The 24,961-nt window shown below is 37.3% G+C and overlaps 1 protein-coding gene across 2 annotated transcripts in view; it reads right to left on the bottom strand.

Moving 5' to 3' along the window:
- The window catches only part of ARHGAP28 (Rho GTPase activating protein 28), a 199,739-nt gene that overhangs the window by 86,406 nt on the left and 88,372 nt on the right, over positions 1-24,961 (bottom strand). For both annotated transcript variants that reach the window (XR_009213513.1, XM_032152778.2), the window contains exon 2: positions 3,514-3,716. Coding sequence is in view for 1 of the 2 variants with exons in the window: in XM_032152778.2 (XP_032008669.1) it covers positions 3,514-3,716 (203 nt within the window). In the remaining variant the exon portion in view is untranslated. The remainder of the gene's footprint in view (positions 1-3,513; positions 3,717-24,961) is intronic.

Here is a 24,961-nt window from a genome sequence, read left to right as displayed (position 1 = left end):
CTAATGTAGGTGAAGGGTTGATGGGTGCAGCAAAACACCACGGCACGTGTATACCTATGTAACAAAACTGCACGTTCTGTACATGTACCCCAGAGCTTAAAGTATAATAATAATAAAAAAAGAATAGCATTCACATTATAACATTGTAAAGAAAAAAAAAGAAAGGGTGAATAAAATCTAGAATTTAGTAGCACGGTGGGGTGACTATAGTTAACAATAATCTATGGCATATTTTATAATAACTAATAGAGTAGAATTGGAATGTTCCTAACACAAATAAATGATAAATGAAGTGAAAAAAAATTGACATGAGGTCATACTGGAGTAGGGTGGGCCCTTAATCCAACTTAACTGGTATCTTTATAAGAGGAGAAGAAACACAGACAAAAATTGGGAGTATGCTATGGACTATGGAGACAGAAAATGGCACAATGTGGTGTCAACAGCCAAGGAACACCAAGGATTGCCAGCAACACCAGAAGCTAAGAGACAGACATGGAACACATTCTCCCCTAGAAGTTTCCAAGAGAGCATGGCCCAGCTTGACACCTTAATGTTGGGCTGCTAGTCCTGCTGTTTTAAGCCACTAGTTTTGTGGTACTTTGTTACAGCAGCCCTAGTAAACTGAAACAAACTACTTAATAGTAAAAAGAAATAAACTATTGATATCCTACTAGAATCTCAAAACATGCTCAGTGAAAGAAACCAAACCCCAAAATTATCTATGATGCAAAAACATGGGAACCACGGTTGTCTCTGGCCAGGGTTGGCAAGTCATTGGGAGGCATGAGACTGAGAAAAAGCATAAGGACATTTTCTGGGTTGATTGAAATGTTATCTATCTTGATCAGCGTGAGATTGTAAGAGTGCACGCATTTGTCAAAGCTCATTGAATTGCATGTTTAAGATCTGTGCAAATGCTTCAAGGAAAAAAAATCTGCAAATAAATAATAAACTGTAATTAGTAGGTCTGCTTTTGTAGCAAACCTGAAAATATTTCCTGTGTATTCTAGGTTTGAGCAAATGAGTAAATATAAAGTACACAGTGGGAGCTAGGTTTATCATTATTGGAGAAGAGAGTAACAAATACAGAAAAACGGAAGACAGCAACAAGCCCTGTGGCGCTGGATTGAAATTGGACGTTATCACTGTGAACTTCTGTTGTTTAATATGAATCGCTAGCTAGCTAGATAGATAGTAAGAAAAAGGGGGTAAGGGATAATAGGGATTTTCCTTTATGTGTCTTCCTGTCTTTCTGGATCTGAAAAGGCAAAATCTAAGCAAGCAAGTAATAGGAGTAAGAATACATTTCACTGATGTTCCCTTGAATGGATTCTCGTTAACGTGTGTGGTGGGGCTTTTTATTTCAAATAATATCAGATGTATGTTAATGGTGGTACATCTTAATGATTTCTTAGTCCTGAGAAAGAGACTCAAAAATGGGAAGGAAGAATGAAAATACTTTCTAAAGTTTCAGTTTATCCTGCCAGCTGTCTTGAGGTTAATCACTGGCTAATGGAAACACTCTCAGGTGTATACTTACTAAACTACCTTTAGTCTTTTTTGGATGTCTTACATATTTGCTTGTTGACAGACAGGGCCTGGAAGAGATGACTGACCTGTCCTTTTGAAAGCCACTATAAGTAGTTTTGCTCTTTTTGAGAACTAAGGACAATTATACTGTTTATTGGTGCTTTGTCTCCACTCTTCCATCTTCTGTTTAGTTTCACAAGCAATGGGTAAAGGACTCCCTATTCAATAAATGGTGCTGGGATAACTGGCTAGCCATATGCAGAAGAATGAAACTAGACCCTTACCTTTCACCATACAAAAATTAACTCGAGATGGATTAACGATTTAAATATAAGATCTCAAACTATAAAAACGCTAGAAGAAAATGTAGGAAATATCCTTCCTGACATTAGTCTTGGCACAAGACTTGGCACTAATTTTTGGCTAAGTCCCTAAAAGCAATTTCTATAAAAACAAAAATTGACAAGTGGGACCTGATTAAACTAAAGAGCTTCTACACAGCAAAAGAAACCATTAACAGAGTAAACAGACAACCTAGAGAATGGGAGAAAATATTCACAAACTATGCATCTGACAGAGATCTAATATCCAGAACCTATAAGGAGTTTAAACAAATGAACAAGCGAAAAGCAAATAACTCCATTAAAAAATGGGCAAAGGATATACTTTTTAAAAGAAGACATACAAACAGACAACAAATGTATGAAAAAAATGCTCATCATCACTAATTATCAGAGAAATGCAAATCAAAACCAAATTGAGATATCATCTCACACCAGTCAGAATGGCCACTATCAAAAAAGTCAAAAACCAAACAAACAAACAGAAAAGAAACAGACACTGGCAATGCTGCAGAGAAAAGAGAATGCTTAAGTACTGTTGTTGGTGGGAGTATAAATTAGTTCAGCCACTGTGGAAAGCAGTTTGGAGATTTCTCAAAGAGCTTAAAATAGAGCTACCATTCGACCCAGCAATCTCATTACTGGGTATAAACCCAAAGCAAAATAGATTATTACACCAAAAAGACACATGCACTTGTATGTTCATCACCAAGCTATTCACAATTGCAAAGATATGGAATCAACCTAGCTATCCATCATTGGAGGACGGGATAAAGAAAATGTGGTACATATACAAGATGGGATACTATGCAGCCATAAAAAAGAGTGAGATCATGTCCTTTGCAGCAATGAGAATGGAGTTGGTGGCCATAATCCTAAACAAATTAACACAGGAAGGGAAAACCAAATACTGCACGTCCTCACTTGTAAGCGGGTGCTAAACACTAAGCACCCACGAACATAAACATGGGAAAAATAGACACTGCGGACTACTAGAGGGGGGAGGTAGGGAAAGAGGAATGGGTCAAAAACTACCTACTGGGTACTATGCTCACTACCTGAGGGCAATATACCCATGTAAGAAACCTGCACATGTACCCCTTGTATATCTAAAATAAAAGTTGGAAAAGCAACAACATGGCTTTTATTTGGTGGAATACAACACAATCTAATATAGTAATATCAGTAAATGCTTTAAAGTCAAATTTTTCTTCTTCACAATTATACTGCTAAAATTTCTCTCTCTCTAGTTAATAGTAATTGTCAAGTATTAATTACTCTAATTAATAATAACAAATGAGTAGACAAATGTAAAAGCTGTTGGAATACTCAATCTGCTTGATGGTAATGAATCAAACCAATAGACAGGCACAGCATCCCTAAGTAGCAGTATATAAGGCATCAATTTGTATTTTTGTTGAGGTCCAGCCCTCCTCAGGTCATGTTACCTGGGATAAAAGCCACCCTGAGCCAGTACAGTAGATATAAATCAATCAGTGGGAGTAGATCATCAATATGCCAGATTCTACTGATTCATTGGTTAAACTACTGGTGGGATGATTTCTGCCTATGAACAGAGTAACAGAGGGCAGAGAAAGAAAGCCAGTCAGCACATAGGAAGACAAATCCAGCAACTTACCATCCACAGGTGTGACCTCAGCTGGCGGTGGCTCTTCTTGCCCTCCCATGCTGCTCTCTTTAATACTTTCTATTTCCCGCCAGAAATCCTCCATGGAGGCGCTGTCTACGGAGGCTTCTGAGTTGGAGCGGCTGAAGGCAGGAGGATGGAGGGATTCATTGGAGAGCATCCTGTTAATTCTTCGGCAGCGAGGAATGGATTTTCTGAGGAAAGAATAATATCTATGAATAAAAACGGGTTATATTTTTATGTTATAAAGTCACAAAATTAAATTTAAGTTTAATTAAGTTTAAATCAAATGGAGAAGTGGAGTTATCATGGTAGAGATGGGTTTGAGGGAATAATCTCCACTCAGTGGTGGCCCTTTTAAAAAAATTCTCTATACTTTCTTTATTTTTTAATTTTTTAAAATTATTTTTTGAGACAGAGTCTCGCTCTGTTGCCCAGGCTGGAGTACGGTGGCACGATCTCAGCTCACTGCAAACTCCACCTCCTGGGTTCAAGCGATTCTCCTGCTTTCACCTCCCGAGTAGCTGGGATTACAGGTGCCCGCCACCATGCCCAGCTAATTTTTATATTTTTAGTAGAGATGGGGTTTCACCATGTTGGCCAGGCTGGTCTTGAACTGCTGACCTTGTGATCCGCCTGCCTCAGCCTCCCAAAGTGCTGGGATTACAGGCGTGAGCCACCACACATGGCTAAAAAATTCTCTGTACTTTACAATGACTCTGTGGCCATATAGGAATTAACATGAAAATGTTTTTAATAATTTTCACACACTCATAAAATACAAAGTTACTTATACTACTCAAAATATGCACAGTAAAAGTTTGTTTCTGTAAACTATCTATGGTGATGGCAGAGAAGGACATAAGAGTTGCTGCTCACACCCATTAGGGTGGTTATTATTAAACAAACAAACAAAAAACAGATAATCACAAGCGTTGGTGAACAGGTAGAGAAACTGCAACCCTTGTGCACTGTTGGCAGGAATGTAAAACGGTGCAGCTTTCTATGGAAAACAGTAATGGCAGTTCCTCAAAAAATTAAAAATAGAGCCACCATACATGCACCTGTAATCCTAGCTATTCGGGAGGCTGAGATGGGAGAATCACTTGACCTGGAAGGCGGAAGTTTCAGTGAGCTGAGATCACGCCACTTGCACTCCAGCACATGTACCCCTAATATCAGGAAGGATATTTCCTACATTTTCTTCTAGCGTTTTTATAGTTTGAGGTCTTATATTTAAAAAAAGGAAGGAAAATAATTTGCCTTCCTTACAAGTCAGTTTTGTTTAAAAATATAATTTTGGTTGTAGGTAATACTAGAAAATATGTTACAGGCTTAAGAGGTTTAAATATGTCCCTAAATCAAATGTTCTTAAAGCAAAAAAAAAAAAAATTAGAGCCAACATAAGACCCAGCAATTCCACTTCTGGGTATATACTCAAAAGAATTGAGAGCAGGGACTCAAAGTAATATTTGTCCATCCATGCTAATAGCATCCACTTAATAGCTTTTGGCTATTGGCCGTTCACAATAGCCAAAAGTTAGAAGCAACCCAAGTGCTATCAACAGATGAATGGACAAGCAAAAATGAGGTATAAAGGAAGGAAATTCAGACACAAGAAACAACATGGATGAAACCTGGGGACATTGTGCTAAGTGAAAAAGCCACTCACAAAAAGATAAATACTAGATTATTCCATTTACTTGTGGTGCTGAGTAGTCAAATTCATAGACAGAAAGTAGAATGGCTACTTCCAGAGGACAGGAGTGGGATGGGGCGGGGAGGAATGAGGAGTTCGTGTTGGTATGGGTTTGCAACTCCTTTCAAAGAACCTTCTCCAAGCTTGCCTTCTTCTCTTTGGGTTCAGGTGGAATTGGACAAAAAGACCGAGACTAACTCTTAAGCAATGTATGGTCTGAGCTGTTTCACTCAAACAAGAGCTCCCAGGTGGAAAGAGGTAACTAGACCAATGGCACAGTAACGTCCACTGTGGGTTTTATGACGACTTAGGACAATTACATTTTGACATGCAGAGCAGCAGCGGATTGTTATCAAATTTAGCCATGGCTAATGTAAAGCACATTGTATTCATGAGAGTACATAGAGGCAAAATAATGTTTCCATAATAACACGAAAAAATTTCCATTTGCTCATATGCTGTACACATCTAGGAATCCTCCTGGATTTCTAAATTGCATCTAAATTTAGTAGAGATTTCTGGAATTTTATCATTGATCTTTTCATAGTATATAACTGTAGCTCTAGTTTTGAACATTAACTGACACCAAGATAGCCAATTTATTTTTTAAACCAAAACATTTCAGGAAAATATGAAATATCTACTTTTATTTTTTATGTGTTGCATGATAAGAATTTTAGCTAGTTTTGTTTGATAACTGGGTGATAATTCTCACTGAATTCTTTATAGTTCAACAAGTCAGACACATTATAGCAGTTGAAATACCTATGAAATTGACGAGATATTAAGACAGTTATTATTAATTTTATTATTTGTAGGCTTTGAAGACTTTTTCCTTTTGCAATAAGACGAATACTGAAAAACACTCACAAACTCATAGAGTACTAGTATATAAACACCTACTTCTTTTAAAACTGAAATCAGTTACCACTGCTCACACAGCCTCCTGCCCTCCATGTACCAGACTCAGAAAGAGTATATGGATATCTAAGACTTTTCTTAGTTCTAGATTTTTTAGGCTAATTCCTTCAAAAAATAAATATGCTTGACTTATAAAAAAAAAAGACAGCCTTAATAGTAAACATGGCCCATATTTTAAAGATTATAGTGCAGTATAAGTGTTTATGTCTAGTATACAATCGTATAAAGCAAAAATGGAAGGTCTTTTCCTCCCATCTGTACCATACCATTATTGTTCTATAAACTGCTTTGTTTTCCTGACTCAAAAACATGCAGACACTTTTTTTCAAGCCAATACGGTAATACCACCTCCATGGCTGCACCTGGATATCATCACAGATCTTAGAAATTAAGCAAACAAGCAGATATATCCAAACACTGAAAATATTTGAAGAAGTATGAAATTTGTGAAATAATAGGTAAATCACAGAAGACAAGGGGAAGATATATTTAGGGCTAATAATGATATTTCAATTATGGTACATAGTTTCTTATTCATGCAAAGGGTATACTAACGGAATCTCAGGGGAGAGACCCTCATAAAACTCTGCTGGGGACAGGGAGAACAGATGTGAAATATTATTGGTCATGAGCAGCTAAGTAACACACTGGTTCCTTCTGAAACAGTCCACCCAAAGAATCCTTTAATCATAATGATCAACTTTTTTTTGGCAAAGAAGTCTGACAGTATTTTTGGGAATAAGAGCACTTGGAAGAGCTCTCACATTTTTGGTTAGAGATACAAATGTTTCTCCTTCACCCCAGGGTGGAGAAGGAACCATGAATTTCCACTCTTGAAACATTACGTAATTTTGACCCTCAGGCCCATCCAACAGTTTGATGAGCCTTCATGGGCAGCTTCATACCTCACCATATTAGGAGAAAATGGAGTTTAGGCTTCATCAGCTGTTTTTGCCTTTTTATTTCCAAACAATACCAGGAAAATATTACATGACAAATTGAATGCAATTGTGTTACACAGAAACTTTTGTTGGAAAAACACCACAAGGTTTAAAATTAAATTTTAAGTGTATGATAATTATCATAAATTCAAAGTGGCATTAAGAAAAGGAGAGATTTTATTATTCTATTTTTTCTTTCATTGTCTTTTTAGCCATAACTTATACTATATTTTAGTAGACACCAGAGATCTTTATTACTATTCACATGGAATTAGTATTTTATAACTTCACAACAGTGTAAATATCTTACAGAATATAATTCTCCCTCTACCCTTTATATTACTGTTGTCATCTATGTTGCTTCCTCGGATGTTTACATCCCCCAATAGTTATTATTGTTGTTGCTTTAAAATAGTAAGTTTTTTGAAAAACTAAATACATGGTCTTTTAAATTTATCTTTTCTAGACTTTTTCATTCCTCCCTACATATCTGTGTTTCCACAACAGATCCTTTCTCTTCAGTTTTGAGAACTTCCTTGAGCATTTCTCTCTCATTCCTTAGCATTTCTTGTACTGTGGAACTGCTGACAACAAATTCCCTCAGCTTTATTTCTGAATATGTTTTTAATTTATTTCCATTTTTGACAAATACTTTTTACTGGGCATAGAACTCTAGGCTGGCAGTTTTTGTTTAAATCCTTTTTAAAGAAGTCATTCCACTGTCTTGTTGAGTCTATTGATTCTGATGAGAGTCCGTTACAATTCTTTGATGTTCTTTTAAATATAGTATCTGTTCTATCTGCTCATAATAGATTTTATCCTTATCTTTTGCTTTTAGCAGTTTGAGTGTAGTTCTCAATTCTGATTGAGGTTTACTGAGCTTCAATCTGTGGGCTAATGTCTTTCATCAATTTTGGAATATATCCACATCCATTTTCTCTTCCAATATTTCTTCTGTCACTTTTCCTCTCTCCTCTCCTGGAACTCCAATAACATGACTGTCAGGCTGTTTGATGTTGCCCCAAATGTTGCCCATTCATAATCTGCTTTGCTTCCCTCCCCCAACTCTCTCTGTGCTTCAGTTAAAACATTTCTATTTCCCTGTCTTCATTTTTCCTCCCTTCTACTGTGTTCAGTCAGCTAAGTCTTCCAATGAATACTTCACTTCCAATATTGTATTTTTTTCATATCAAGAATATCCAATTAGTTCTTTTTAGAGATTCAGTTTCTCTGTTGACATTATCCATATTTTTATCCATTTTTGCCCATCTATCCCCTAATTTCTATAACATATTATAATTGTTATTTGAAAGATCTTATCCTTTAACATCAGTATCTATGCTGTTAATATGATGTCTGATAATAATATGTCTGATTAAATATTGATTTAAAATCGATCAATTGCTTATAGGTCACGTTTTCCTTTTTCTTCACATATTTCATAACTTTTTATTAGATGGCAGATGTTGTTTTTAAAAGAACTCTAGAAAACTGGAGTAAATAAAGGTTTCCCCCAGAAAGGGCAAGGCTTTTCCTCTATTTGGTAGATGGAGTGAGAGGCAGAGCATGTCAATCCAATCAAGAGTTGAGCTGGGTCTGGGCTGGGTTGCAATTTACATTAGTTTTCATTTATCTCTGGTTTCAAATGCTTCAAGGGGGAAATCTGTCCTGTGTGTACTATAGGTCCCTCCTGCTAAAAGGGTTTTGAGATAAACACCATGGGACTACGAGATCTCTCTCTGCTTTACAGCCTGGTCCCCTGTGTCGCTGGGATCCTGTATTGCCAGGGCTCCCAGCAAAAATCCCGAAGGGCAGAGTTGTTGAGTGGGGAGAATTAGATCTGCATTTGGAGCTTCTACAAATTCCAATCTCTTGCGCTAGTGCAGGCAGCCATTAACAGCTCCACTGGTGTCTCCTCACCCCAGTAGATTCCCTCCACCTAAACAGGTATGACCTTTGGCCCAGAACTGCAGAAACTCTGGGAGCAGACATGCCCAGGGAGGTAATGACCACCCCACTCTGCTCATGTCACAAGAGTTCTTCTTCCCTGGAACTTGGCTCTTTTAGACTTCTTTGTATCCACAGCTCTCCAACATAGTTTTTAAAATATAGATTTTTATATTTATTCCTTTTTTTTTCTAGCTGCTACAGTGGGAACGATAGTCTGTCACAAACTAGTCTACATCCTAACTGGTAGCGGAACTCCCACAAAACATTGTAAATATAACAGATATTTTTAAAAGTTGCATTTGTTTATGCACAGCTTGCTCTGTGTAACCACAAGTTTAGTTGTTGAGTATATTCCAAAAAATATTTTTTAAAAGACATACTTCTTACTATGAAATACTCTATGGGCCTTTATTATCTGTTATTTTATGGAGAGGTTTATACATAACAAGTTACTGTCATACACATTATGTCATTTGATCCTCATATGCACCCCACGAAGTAGCCAAAGCCAGTATTGTATGTCTCATTGCACAGCAATGGAGAGAGTTACTGGGAGTAAAGTGGGGACACATAGCTTCCCCTTGCAGTTATAAGTAAATGTGAATTCTGTTCTGTGACTTCAAGGCTCAGCACCTTCCGTCCTCAAACTTCTTTGCTAGTCTTACCTTACATCACTCTCCCACGGCATTAGCACTGGGCATGCTAATCTTTCCTCAGTTTCTCTAAAATCCAAGTTCTTTCTTCCCTTAGGAAATTTACTCTTTCTGCTCTTTCTTCCTGCAACCTTCTTTCTCCCCAAGCGATTTCTGCAGCAAGATGCTTCTCATCATTCAGCTCGCAATGTAAATGCCACCTCTTGGGGGATCCCTTTCCAGGCCACTCTAATGTAGCATTCCTCCAGTTATTCGCTGTCTCAGCTCTCGATGTTCCCTGCTTCTCATTCCTCAATAATAAACACTTCATTCATTCATTTGCTTACTTTGTTTTGGGGGGATCTATTTTCCCCACTAGAATATAGAGGAACCATGTTTGTCTTATTAACACAGTGCGTGGCAAAGGAAAACAACGCAGAAATACTTGCCGAATGAATGACTAGCGTCAGGGGAGCCAGGACAGGAATTCAACCTTTCCCCATCTGGTCCAAATGCTCTCCCTCCTGTAATTGTTCTTAATTTCAAAAGCCCCCTCAGGTATTTGTGTAACTGCTTATAGCTGTAAATATTTTCATAGCAGAGAAGTGATATAGTGTGGTGATTTAGACAAAAACTCTGAAGCCAGCTAGCACAGTTTTGAATGCAGGCTACAGCTCTATAATCTTGAACAAACTACTGAACCTCTGTGACTCCATTTCCTAAACAGCAAAATGGGGATATTAATCACATGCACTTCGAGGGGCTGTTACGAGGAGTGAGTTAATATATGAAAAATGCCTGGCACATAGTCAACCCATGTGTTAGTGATTGCTACAATTTAATTAATTTGATAGCATGACCAGAGCTAGATTTAGGGTGTGGCTATCATGGGTGCTAAAATATAGCAAGTACATAAAAATGTCCCTAGAGATATCATGAGATAAATAAAACTGTATTTATCAGAATTGCTCTCTGACCCATGTCTATTCCAAACCCTGTTGTCCCAACTCCCTTGGCCCAGAAGTGGCCATCTGACACAATTCTGGCCAAAGTCACATAAGTAAAAGTCTTCTCCAGGGTTTCAGTGAAATCCTTTGTTTTCCTGATATAGGTGCCACCCCTTTCTCTTTCTCCTTCTCCCTCCTTGGAATGTGGATAAGATGACTGGTGCTGCAGCAGCCACCTTTCCCATTATGAGAGAAAAGCCAAGAAATTGTAGCAATTGGCCTTGATATTACTGAGTTTTAGAAATAACACCAGATGCTGCTTATCTCTGGACTTCCAGAAATGTGAGAAAAATAAATGCCTATTTTTAAAACCTACTCTCATCTTTGTTGTGTTTGTTATTTGCAGCCAAAATTATTCCTAACTGATAATAGGAATGAATCCTTTAATAAGTCATTTGGGGCAGAGTGAGATGAGACACTCTCTGTATCCCACTAAGGGGAATATTCAAGTAACAATTTATAGTCAACACAACCTGCCTCGTAAGGAAGGTGGGTGGCATCTAACAATTCTCTCTTCTTGTTTTGTTTCGGTTTTTTTTTTTTTTTTTTTTTGGAATGGAGTCTCGCTCTGTAGCTCAGGCTGGAGTGCAGTGGCATGATCTCAGCTCACTGAAACCTCCGTCTCTGGGTCCCAGTTCAAGCAATTCTCCTGCTTCAGCCTCCTGAGTAGCTGGGATTACAGGCATGCGCCACTATGCCCAGCTAATTTTTGTATTTTTAGTAGAGACGGGGTTTCACCATGTTGGCCAGGCTGGTCTTGAACTCCTGACTTTTTTTTTTTTTTTTCGAGACACGGTCTCTGCCACCCAGGCTGGAGTGCAGTGGTGCAATCATAGCTACCTGCAGCCTCAATCTCCCAGACTCAAGGGATCCTCCTGCCTCAGCCTCCCAAGTAGCTGGGACTACAGGTGTGCACCACCACACCTGGCTAATTTTTTTTTTTTGTTTTTAGTAAGATGAGGTCTTATGTTACCCAGACTAATCTTGAACTCCTGAGCTCAAACGATTCTCCTGCCTCGGCCTCCCAAAGTGCTGGGATTACAGGTGTGAGCCACCACACCTGGCCTTCACACAATGATTCTCAATTGTAAGGGCTACCAAATTATTAGCCTAACCCCATGTCTTGGTCTGGCTTTGATCAGTACATTATGGAGTTAAACTTCCTGCTGAAAATATCCCTACCTACATGTACAGGGAATATCTTCATGTTGCTCTCAAACTGAACAGATTCCATGAGTTTTGGGAAGAATATACCAAAACCAAAGATTTCGCCTTCCCTCTACTAGAGAAGAGGAAGACTGAGTTCTCCATTATTTGTCACTGCTGTTGAATGATGCTGGTGGCAGCACAGTGTGGACATCTAGAGAAATTCCCGTGGATACTGACTGCAGTGAGCCTGTAGCAGGGCTCTTTCAAAAGAAACCACTGACTCTCTGGAATAGACCCTGGCACAGTCCAGTTCCACAGCTGTCTGCCCTTTTAGCTTCCTCAGAAGGCCGTTCAGATAGAGCAAGAGGAAAAATCCCGTTTCTTATGCTCTGGCTTCTCAGTAATCTTTGGATTCTAACATGTTTATAAACAACTCAACTTGGATGTCCTGCAAAAAAGCACTTGAAAGGCAATAATGATAAAAAGAAGCCATAGTTTCAGACTAACAGGGCCAAGAACACAGAAGGGGTTTCTGCCTTCATTCTCAGGCTCTCAACTCTCTTTTTCTGTCTTTCTGCCATCTCATCAGTTTTCTCTGTCTGTTACTTGCCTGGCTGGCCTCATCCCTCTTAGGGGAAAAGAAAAAAGCGAACAAAGCTATTCACCAACAGGTAAATAGGTCTGCCTGAACCTCTCTGTTGGCAGCAAAGAATACAGAAAAATGTGTTTGTAGATTGGGAAGGCTTAAAACAGCAAACAAATCTTTACTTACGCAGCAGGGAATATGGAAGGTTGGATTCTTACTTTTTAAAAAAAAAAAAACCAATGATACTCACATCAGTAATTAAGTTTTAGGCATTTATGGATAACCTCTGAGTACAGCACTATGCAAGTAATGGGAATGGTGGCAATGAAAGAATGAACAACTTCAAACCAAAAATTCACGCGACATACTTTATTGTGACATTAGCTTTATTGCAGAGGTCTAAAACCAAACCCACAATATATTGAGGTATGCCTGTGCGTAAATTATCTATGTGTGTGTGTGTGTGTATGTGTGTGTTATATATATGACAAAGTGAAATATAATCTGTTTCTTAAATTTCCCCATCTTTGTCTGAGGGAGGGAGAGATGGAGAGTGACTGCTAATAGGTGATAATATCTATGTTCTAATATTAGTCAGTGGTGATATCCCAACTTTGTGAATACATTAAAAACCACTGAATTATACACTTTAAAGGAGTAGATTTTATGTTATATGAATTACATCTCAATTTAAAAATGTATGAGAATTACCCCTGCTTTAATTTTTTTTTAATTTTGATAATTAAAAGTGCTTTGAGATTTCAAATATTCTTAAGGAAAGGCAAAAATTTTCCCAAAGGGGCATGGGTTGAGAAAGATTTAAAGACACTTCTATGAAAGGTTACTGGTTGTTATTAGCAAAGGCTAACAGTCAGAGGTAGGAAATGATCTTGCTCCCTGTTCGGCTAATAATCATCTACGTAAGGACAGGCTAAAATGTCTGCTTTGCAGGCAAAGTAAATCACTAAATGTGAACATTTTATGTTCTGTCTGTGTTAAAACTAATATGCAATTTATAAGCTTGACATATATATTGATTTTGGTAACGCTCAGTCAATCCCACAAGTGACTCAACATATTATCCTCAAAGATAAATTGAGGTTATGAGTAGAGAACTAGTTTGGTGCCACCTAATCATTGCTCAGGGGCTCATATTTTTTATCCAATTATGGGCTACTCAGGAAGGAATCTATAAAAGAGAATATGAACAAAAAGAAGCCTTTTCTGGCCCTTTACTAACATTCTACCCATTGTCCATTCAGCGACATGTCACTCTAAGAGTCTTGGTAAACTCTGGTTTTGTGCTTCTGAATTTATACTTCACCAAGTAATCTGGATAAACATCCTTTTAAAAATTGTCTTTTTATATCAAAAGTAAGTTACATATTCTCTCTATTGCTTAATGCCGAATTGCAGTATATATTTTGATTATGTAGTTTTGAGGGGCCTGCTACAGCTAGCACTACTATGTATGCCTTTCAAAGCAATTAAAAGTGAGCCCCCCATTCCAGCATCATCTAAGAATTTACCTTGACTTTCTAGCTCCCTCCTGCCTCTCCGATGCTGTGATGTATTTGCTGGAATGCAGCAATTTAGCCCCTGTTTCTTCTAAATCTCCGGTCTCCATTTATTGCCATTATTACCTAGTCATTAGCCTTCAGTCAGGAAATGCATAAATTCTGCTTGACTGTATCCTCGTATTGCTTTTCAGTTTCTTTTGTCTGTTTTCTCGATTCAGCTCCAAAAAGTCAATAACAGCAGAACAGAATCACAAGGTCAAGGGTATCATCCGGCAATCTCTCTACCCGCTTGGTGTCCCATGTGGGCATTCTCGGGTGGATGGGCTTTACAGAGCTTGGTCCAGCTTCACAGGCTTTCCCTGAGTGGGACTGGCTTTCCTCCTCATGGGCCCTCACTTCAGCTCAGCTTCAAACTATTCTGTACAAAGTCCACAGTGAAACACAAGTACAAGCTTATTAAATTCTATGAGGGGTGAGTTGGCCATATGAATGAAGGTGTGTCAACCTTCCTTATTCTTCTTCTTTCACAATATGCTTTTTCCACACTTAGAGTCACTCCATGACAGTTTTAACTCTGTAGGGTCTCCTGGAGAATAACCATTCTGTGCTCCATCAGTTGTCATTGGCTGACTTTGAGAAGGCTGCTTCCTAAGTTCCACATAAACAGCTTTGAATTGGAAAGCCATAACTAGGGTTTCCAATGAAACAGAGGATCCCAGGATTGGAGATCCTCTGTTTGAGAGGGAGATCCTCTGATTGAGAGGGAATTTCGGAAATGCCTGAATAAATCACCACATTTTATAGATATGGAAAATGAATCTCAGAGGGGCAGTAAGTTGTCCAAAATGACATAGCTAATTATTGAGAAATGGAACTACAAATTTGGTCTCCTGGTGCCTAATTCCATGCTCTTTCCCCCATCACTCGTCTCCTGCCTATTTATACTCTATATTCTTCACTCACTTGAAAAATATAAGGCTTCACACTTTTATATTAGAGATTATCCTTTTTGTTCCCTTAACGTATTTCTGAAAAGCATATGACAAAATGAGTTATCAAATTGAATACATTTTTTACTATAAAATATGTTGAGAAATATGTCCCCGGCCAAAAGTTTTATTAAAGATCAAAGAGAGCTATATGCATAATTATCATAAAATATATGGATGTTTAAAAATATATGCAAAACTCTCTAAAAACGTGAAAGTGAACCAATAAAATTGGCAGGTGTAGCAGACCAAATACACTGGCTATGTAAGTTATATATAGAGAGATATTACACATTAAAAAGCAACTACTGTATATTTGATCTAAAAGGAGTATATCAGCACTATTCATTATTAAACATGATTGACATTTTAAGTTTACCCATAGGTTAACCTATCAGAATGCATGGAGTTTCTTGAAATAGTGTCAATAATTCATGTCTTCTATTTTAAAATCATTCAAGGAAGAAGAAGCTAAGACTTCCATTTTACTCAGCTTTCCCTGTGGTAGGTAGAGACATTTCCAAAGTATCATAGCCAGGTTAAAATACGATAAATTCTAAATCCACATTCTTATTATCCACATCATTGACAATAATCATCGTCCATCCAACTGAAAGCATTTGACATTAGTTCTCTACCTCACCCTCTCCAGTTTACTCAAAACACTGTTCGTCATCAGATAAATTCCTTGAGAAAACTGCAAAGCCAGCAGTCAGAGTACTTCATGCTGTTTAAAAATGCCATGAAAACAACAGTCATAATTAGGACCCTCAAAATCCCTCTCACTGCATGACAAAGAAAGGCACAGATCAGTAATCTGAATGCCCATGGTCAACATGAACGTTAGAAAGACAAGAGCTGTAAGTTCTGTCAAAAGAGAATCAAATAAATAATTTTATACTGGCTGACACTTCACACGGTGGGGTTCCTGTCATCAGTATCTTTGAAGCTCTTCCACAGTCGAGGTGAATGGCTTTAAGGAGCTCAGTATCTAATCCCCGACAGCAGACAAAAAACTATACGTCTGTGATCAATAGCTGATGCCATGGGGATGGAGAGTAATTTATTTTCTGTCATCTTAGTCAGGTGAAGCTCTTTCTAAGAGGAACAACCCAAATCAGGAAGGTTTCCCTCCTAAGCCTTCCTGTCCACTCATTTTCCAGTAAATGTTTCTCCTTTCTCTACCACTGGCCAGCATTCATCATGATAGTCATTCCTTGAATAGACTCTTTTGTGAGCAAATCTGTTGAGCTTTCATCCAATTTTTAAAAACACAGAGAAGTAAGATCTTGCATTTCACTGTATTTACTTCCAATTATTTAAAACAAGAAGCTGCCTAGTAATATTTTGATTTTGATGGCTAGCCAAGTGATATTGGAAAAGGGTTTCAATTTTGCTTCCATTTTCCATTCTAAAGCTCCCTCTTTAAAACAAAAATTACCCATATTCTGCTTACCGGAATATCTATATTTCAGTAGAGTTGTAAAACAAAATTCTACAAAGGCTCCCACTAGTCCAAACAGCTCCTCTGTAAGAATTAAATAAAGACTAGCCTCTGTGGGAAAATATGGTTTGGCTATTGGAGCAAGGCTGCATTCTTAGTCAGAAAACAACCTGGAAAAGTATTCACTGACCCTGAATTCTGCTCAGTGACTCATAGTTTCCCATTTATTTCCATTATAGAATTCTACTTGAAAAATGTCTGTCTCTAGCCAAACTTTTGGAATCATATAGTTGAGAAAAAAAGTTTTATTAAGTCAATGGTAAATGCGGATTGATATTAATTCATTGACAAAAATTAATAATTAATAGGAAAGAGTGTGAATATTACTTATGGCTACTTGAGTAACCTTTTGAGAAATACGCTTTTACAAAAGATTTTCTGGTTTTATTATCCCAGGAAGAATTTAAAAAAAGAAAAAACAGCACTATGTATTTCTCTAAAGGAGGCACAAAACTAAATACATTATAGTAGAAAAAAATAGACGTGTAGTGTTAAAAACTCTAGAAGGTAAGTGAAAGTTTCTAGAGCCCTCCCACAGCCCTCTGCACTTCTGAACACAGTGAACACGACTAGTTAAGGTCCACTGTACTTGGAAATATGTTTGAATGTACTTAATAGGCATATAATAGGTAACCTGTACATAGCAAACCCTCAAAAATGTTTACTGAAAGAAGTGAACAGACTTCGAAAAGGAAGAGTGGCTAGGTCCATTTCCCACTTTGACAAGTGAATGCATGACAATCAGCAAATTCAATGCTGGTTCAACGAAGATTCTTGTCCTTCTTCAGCCTTTTCTTCTGTCCAGTCTACCAAATTAGTTATTAATAATGTTCATATCAATGATTTTAGATGTTTTATTCATTTAGTCAATGAACATTTATTATATTAACACATCAGAAAGTTTGTAGAAAGTTGGCAAGGGTGACCCCAGTTGCAGCAGCAAGATTAAGAATCCAGGAATATCCTTTGAATGGCCAGATACTGTAGATACTTTTACAATCAATTGGACTAGAACTCTGCTATATTTGACTCAGCTGATAGGCCCTCCTTCTTGAAACTGGTGCAGTGGCTCGGAGTATTTATTTTGCTAAAAGTTTCTTACAGAACTTTATAAAACACAGATGTTTGGGCCCTAATCACACAGAAATTTCAATACAGAAGATTTGGGGAGAGGCCCAAATATATATATTTTTATTAGCACCCCACCCCCATGACCACTATGTAATGCTAGTGCCACTTATTTGTGAGTCAGACTTTGAGAAACACAGATCTGTCTCCTAGCAGAATGAACACTCTCTCCTGATTCTCTAAAACTCTCTGAATAGTGCTCCTCTGTCTACTTTCTGAATGCTCTTTATCTACCCATCTTTATCTACTGGTGCCTCACAAAGTTCCACCTCTAGCACACAGCTCTTCATATTCTACACAACACCCTCTCCCCAAAGCTTTTCCTACCTTAGAGTTTAGCTTTAACCTATAAGATGATACATTTCCAGTCCTTAACCCCATCCTTAACTACTCCCTCAGACTCACATCTAACAACCCACTGGGCTGGGCCCATGCCTATAATCTCAATACAGGGATTGGGATTATTGGAAGGTCAAGGCGGGCTGATTGCTTGAATCTCAGAGTTTGAGACCAGCCTGGGCAACATGGTGAAATCCTGTGTCTACAACAGGGAAAAAAAAAGCCCACTGAACATCTCTATCTGGATGTTGCAATGAAACTGCTCAAGACAATGGGATATAGTTACTCAACCATACATCCTACAGACTGATGACTGGGTGCCTTTGTTCATGCTTTCCCTGGTCTTGGAATCTTTCCTTCCACTGCTATCTGACTTAATTTAAGATTCATTTTAGGTGCCCTCTCCTGAAGGCAAGAACTTCTCAAACCCATCCTTCATTCCTTTATACATGGGCTGATGAAATTCTGAGCATACTTCTATCAATACACTTACTGGTATCTCATAAAAAAATAAAAATAATTTGTAGGTAGATGCTTTGGAATTCATACAGAGATAAAGGCAGAAATTATATCAAACTTTCTCAATAATCAGCTGAAATTTTGGCTTGATAGCAAAAAGGAAATAACTAAATTTCTCCAAAGTATCCACTAATTTAGAGGTGAAGGTGAATTAGGAAACACATGCAAAGAGAAGACTAAAAATTCATTTCTGAAGAAATTTACTGACTATAATATAGTGACAATGATTAGTTTAACAAATATTTATTGAGTACCTAAAAATACTAGGTACAAGATTCAAGATGCCAGACATCATTCTAGGTACTGCATATCTAGCAATGAACAAAAAGGCCTAGCCCTCTGATATGGTTCAGCTCTGCGCCCCCACTCAAATCTCATGTTGAATTGTAATCCCCAATGTTGGAGGTATGGCCTGGTGAGAGGTGATTGGATCATGGGGATGGTTTCTAATGGTTTAGCACCCCTAATAGTTTAGTCTCCCTAGTGCTGTTTCATGATAGAGTTCTCATAAGATCTGGTTGTTTTAAAAGTATGTAGCACCTCCCCCTTTGCTTGCTTGTTTTCTCTTTCTCTCTCTCCTGCTGGCCCGTAAATATGTGCCTGCTTCCCCTTCACCTTCTGCCATGATTGTAAGTTTCATGAGGCCTCCCCAGAAGCAGAAGCCTGTACAGCCCAAACAACCGTGGGCTGGTTAAACTTCTTTCCTTTATAAATTACCCAGTCTCAGGTATGTCTTTATAGCAATGTGAGAATGGACTAATACACCCTCATTATGGTTTCATTCCAGTAAGGGCAAATGGAGCCAAAACAAATTCTTTATATGGTCATTTGTGCAGGTACATAGGTTAAAAATATATAAAGTGAATTTCCATTTCCAACTATGACAGCAATGGGGATCAAAATTACTCTCCCACTGTAAACAACTAGAAACTGGACAAATAGAGGAAGCAACCGTTTTAAGATTTGACAAGAGGTAAAACAGGACTATGATGTCAGGGAGAAATAAAACAAATTAAGTTAGCCTTCTAATCAATGAAGAGATATTGCTTCAGGAATTGGCATGGGGGTCCTCTTGACTCTGGCTGAATGCCCATCAGGGCTGCATGAGTTGAACCTTCTCAAGATCAGGCAAAAATTAACTTCTACACAAAGAACCAGGGAGCTATAATCCAAAAGTTCCCACTGCTCATACAGAGCTAGGAAAATGTATGTACACTGGTGTATATACTAAAAATATATATACCAAGTGGACTTATGCTTTAAACCATGACAGAGTAACAGACTTCACACCTGCCAAAGAGACATGGTCAAATACACAAGATATACAATGGAAACCTTAGAAGTCTTACGCTTTACTAAGAAGGCTAAATTTACTCTAGCTAGAGGCTGCTCTAGAATGTAACCCCCGAAAAAATATCCACAAGAAACTGAACTAGCTGCCAAAATACAGCTGTACACTCTTTAAGGAAATACAACAAAATCTAGTACTCAACCACTTGAAATTGACAATTTCCAAAATCCAATGAAAATTAATAAATGAAGAAGAAAGAAAAAGGAACAAATAAGAAGAAAAATCTCAATAGAAAGACACAAAGATGATGGAGTTAGCAGAAAAAATATTAAAACAGCTATAATAAAAATTCTCAAAACCTTTAAAGCTTTAAAATACAACATGAATATAATAAGGAAAAAGAAGACATAAATGATGACATTTCTATACATAAAAAATACAATATGTGAAATAATACCTCCAATGAGTAGAATTAACAATACATTAGATACTGGTGAAAAAAACACACTGGTGAATAAACAGAAACACACAGAGAAAAAAGAGTGAAAAAATAAATAAACAGAGCCCCTGTGACCAATAGGAGGATGTCAGATGGCCTCATAAATGTGTCAGCTTCCAGCCAAGATGGAGTAACAGGAACCAGAGTCACTTCCCACTTGAAATGAAAAACACACACACATACATACACAAAATATATGAAACGATTCTCAAGATATTGAATGTCAGGAAGCTGAAAACAGTGATCCTGAAGAAACAGGGAATAAACAAGTTGAGCCCTACAACAGCCCCAGTTTATTGCTCAGGGAGAGCTTCCAGGCCATGGGGCAGAAGCAGGGAACCCAGCTGGGCCTGATGGTCTGAGTTTAGGAAATGGAGCTAGGAATCAAGGAAGCCCTGGAGCTCACAGAACAGGATACTGGTGAAGAGAGATCTCCAAAGACAGAGAACTCTGGAGCTCCTCAGAGGAGCCCCGTCAAGCCTTCAGCTGAATAGTATCAGCAAATTCCTATATGGAAACTACCCTCAGTCAGGGAAAATCACTGGAAGAATCAGATAACAGGATCCCAGTAATCACCAAGGGTCAAGAATAGTTTGTGTTCTCAGCAGCTTGAGTGGAAAAGTTCATAATTTAGAAGACCTTGGATAGAATATTCAGAAGAGTTTTGCCTTTAGAGTGGGGAAAAGCTTTTTCTTAGACTAAATGCTCTGGTCTTACCTGACAAATCTTAAAAGTAAGATATGAAAGGATCAAATAGTTTTCAAGTGCCAGAACAAAGCTCAAAAATAATTATAGAACTATAAAAGTATCCAGACCCTAATAAAAAAAAATCCACACTGCAAATTCCAATAAAAAATGACAAGGCTTGCAAATAAGCAAGAGAATATGACCCATAATGGGGAGAAAATTCAATCACTACAAATGAAACTTGTAACGACAGGTGACAGAATTAGTAGACAAGGACATGAAAACAGTTATTACAACTTTATTCTGCATGTTTAAGAAGCCAGAGAAAATACTGACATCTTAAGAAAACACAAGGAAAATTTTCTAAACACCCTAACGGAATGATGAAAACACAAAAACCACAGATTCAAGGAGTTCAATAAACTCAAAGGATAAGAAACATGAAGAAAACAACACCATGGTGCAGCGTAATCAACTTATTTGAATCAGCAATAAAGAAAAAATCTTAAAATCAATCAGAGGAAAGCAAACAAACAAAAAAAGCCTATATGTACAGAGGAATAAAGAAAAGGACGCCAGCAGATGTTTTTGTCAGAAACAATACAATCTGAAAGATAGCATAACAACATCTTTTAAGTACATGAAGAAGAATTATCAACCCAATGAAAATATCCTTCAAAAATAAAAGAGAAATAAGGTTTTTTTTTCAGACATAAAAATGATGAAAGATTCAGCAGCAGCAGATCTTCCCTATAAGAAATGTTAAAGGAAATCCTTCAAGCAGAAGGAAAATGATACCAAATGGAAACATGAATCTATAATGAGAATGAAGAGCATAAGGAATGATAACTTCAAGGTTAAATATAAAACTATTTTCTGATTACTTAAATGTCCTTAAAAGTTAATTGATTGTTTAAAACAAAAATAATAAAAATGCATGACAATAGCAGAAAGGCCTGCAAGGGAGAAGGAGATACAGAAGTGGACTGCTGTAAAATTTTTCTCTCATATATATGACAAATAAAAACATAGTCATATTTGACTATATGACTATTCTCTTCACATATATATATATATATATATATTTATTTATTTTGGAAAGTTTCTACTGCTTTTGCCTACAAATTCACTAATCTTTTTCTTGTGCTATGTCTACTATGCCATTAATCCACTCAGTTTATTTTTAACCTCAGACAATTTACTTCAAGGTAAACTGATAAAGATTACAATACAGAGCTTAAAGGAATCACTAAAATAACACAACAAAGAGATGTTAAGCAAATAATACTCAATTAAACCAAAAGAAGCCAAAAAAAGAAGAAAAAGAAGAATGAAAAAAGGAAAAATAGGCACTGTGGCTCACGCCTGTAATCCCAGCACTTTGGGAGGCTGAAGCGGGCGGATTGCCTGAGCTCAGGAGTTCGACACCAGCCTAGGCAACATGGTGAAACTCCGCCTCAACTAAAATACAAAAAAAAAAAAAAATTAGCCGGGCATGGTGGCGTGTGCCTGTAGTCCCAGCTACTTGGGAGGCTGAGGCAGGAGAATTGCTTGAACCCAGGAGGCAGAAGTTGCAGTGAGTCGGGATCTTGCCACTGCACTCCAGCCTGGCGACAGAGTGAGACTCCGTCTCCAAAAAATTTTAAAAAAAGGAAAAATATAAAGCAAATAAAAATAATATTTAAATGCAACCACATCAATAATCACATTAAAGTATAAATGGTCTAAACCTCTCAATTAAAAAGAAAAGGTGGCCAGGCGAGGTGGCTCATGCCAGTAATCCCAGCACTTAGGAGGCTGAGGTGGGCGGATCACCTGAGGTCAGGAGTTCGAGACCAGCCTGGCCAACATGGTGAAACTCCATCTCTACTAAAAATACAAAAATTAGCCGGGTGTGGTGGCAGACACCTGTAATCGCAGCTACTCAGGAGGCTGAGGAAGGAGAATCGCTTGAACCCGGGAGGCAGAGGTTGCAGTGAGCTGAGATCATGCCATTGCACTCCAGCCTGGGCAACAAGAGTCCAATTCCATTTCAAAAAAAAAAAAAGGCAAAGGTTATCAGACCAGATTAAAAAGCAATACAGAACAGTATGCTGGACATAAATAGCTTAAAATTAAAGGATAAAAAAATACCATGCCATGCTAAAACACATAAAATGAAAGTTGTAGTGGCTATATTAATAGAGGAAACATTTTATTATAGAGCAAAAAGATTTCTATAGATTAAGCAAATCATTTTATAATAATCAGTATGATCAATGAAGACGAAATAACAATCTTCAAATTTTACATACTAACAAGAGGTTCAAAGTAAATACAGCAAAAGCTCAGAGAACAGCCAGGAAAAATAGACAAAAACCAAAATTACAGTAAAAGATTTAAAAACCCCTCTTTCAGCTGGGCATGGTGGCATGTGCCACCTGTAGTTCTGGCTATTCAGGAGACTGAGGCAGGAAGACAATGTTAGCCCAGAGGTCCAAGGCCAGCCTGGGCAACACAGCAAGACCATGTCTCTAAAAGTATAAATAAATAAATAACTTTTTCTAAAAAACCCTCTTTCAATAATCTATAGAAAGGTAGATACTAAATAAGTAAGTATATAAAAGACAACTTATTTGACATTTATAAAACATTTCACCCATTAACAGCAGAATACACATTCTTTTCAAGTACACATAGAACATTTACCAATATAGATACTATTTATTCTATACAAAAAGTGTCAATAAATTTAAAAGGATCCAAATCATAGAAATATGTTCTTTGACTACAATCAAATTAAATTACAAATCTATAATGGAAAGGTATCTGGAAAATCCTGGAATATATTGAAACAAAATAACATACTTCTAATTACCCAATGGGTCAAAAGAGAAACAAAAATGAAACCAGAAAGTATAAAAGTACTAAAAATGTACCATAACAAAATTTGTGGAACATAGCTAAAGCAGTGGTTGGAGGGAAATTTGTAACATTAAACACCTATAATGTCCAAGCAATGACTTCAGCTTTGATGTTAAAAGAGAAAAATAGCAAACTAAATCCAAAATAAGCAGAAAAAATAGGAAATAACAAGTACCAGAACCAAAAACAATGAAGCAGAAAACAGAAAAAAAGAATAAATCAATGAAACCAAATGTTTATTTTTAGAAAAGATCAATACAATTAATAAACCTTTATCCAGATGGATCAGGAAAAAGAGAAGACACAAATTAGCAATATCAGCAATGAGAGAGGTGACATCACTACAAATTTTACTGATATTAAATGACAAATATTGGAATATTACAAATAACTTTATGCCAACAAGCTCACCAACTTAGTGTAAAAGATCAATTCCTTGTAAAACACAATCTACCAAAGCTCACTCAAGAAGAAATAGATAACCTGAATAGCCCTTTATCTATTAAAGAAATTGAACTTGTAATTTAAAACTTTTCTACCAAGAGGCTGGGTGTGGTGGCTCACGCCTGTAATCTCAGCACTTTGGGAGGCCAAGGCAGGTGGATCACGAGGTCAGGAGATCAAGATCATCCTGGCTAATATGGTGAAGCCCCGTCTCTACTAAAAATACAAAAAAATTAGCTGGGCATGGTGGTGGGCACCTGTAGTCCCAGCTACTCAGGAGGCTGAGCCAGGAGAATGGCGTGAACCCAGGAAGCAGAGCTTGCAGTAAGCCGAGATCGCGCCACTGCACTCCAGCCTGGGTGACAAAGTGAGACTTTGTCTCAAAAAAATAAATAAATAAAAATAAAAAATAAAAATAAAAACTTTTCTACCAAGAAAACTCCAGGTCCAGATGGCTTCATCAGAGAATTCCTACAAACATTTTAGAAAAAAATAATTTATTATTTTTCTTCTTAAAAAAAAGTTCTTCAAAAACTCTTTCAGAAAATTGAAGAGGAAGGAACACTCACTAACTCATTCTATGAGGCCAGCATTACCCAAATACCAAAACAAGACAGATAACATGAAAAGGAAGCCATCAGCTAATGTCCCCTATATACATAGACACAAGTATTATTAACAAAATTTTAGCAAATCAATCTAACTCTATATAAAAAATATAATGCATCAT

Source organism: Hylobates moloch, unplaced genomic scaffold (genome assembly GCF_009828535.3).
Source record: "Hylobates moloch isolate HMO894 unplaced genomic scaffold, HMol_V3 SCAFFOLD_5, whole genome shotgun sequence".
NCBI classification, from domain to species: Eukaryota; Metazoa; Chordata; class Mammalia; order Primates; family Hylobatidae; genus Hylobates; species Hylobates moloch.
The sequence above is the reverse complement of the archived record's forward strand: the minus strand, read 5'-3'. Positions and strand labels throughout refer to the sequence as shown.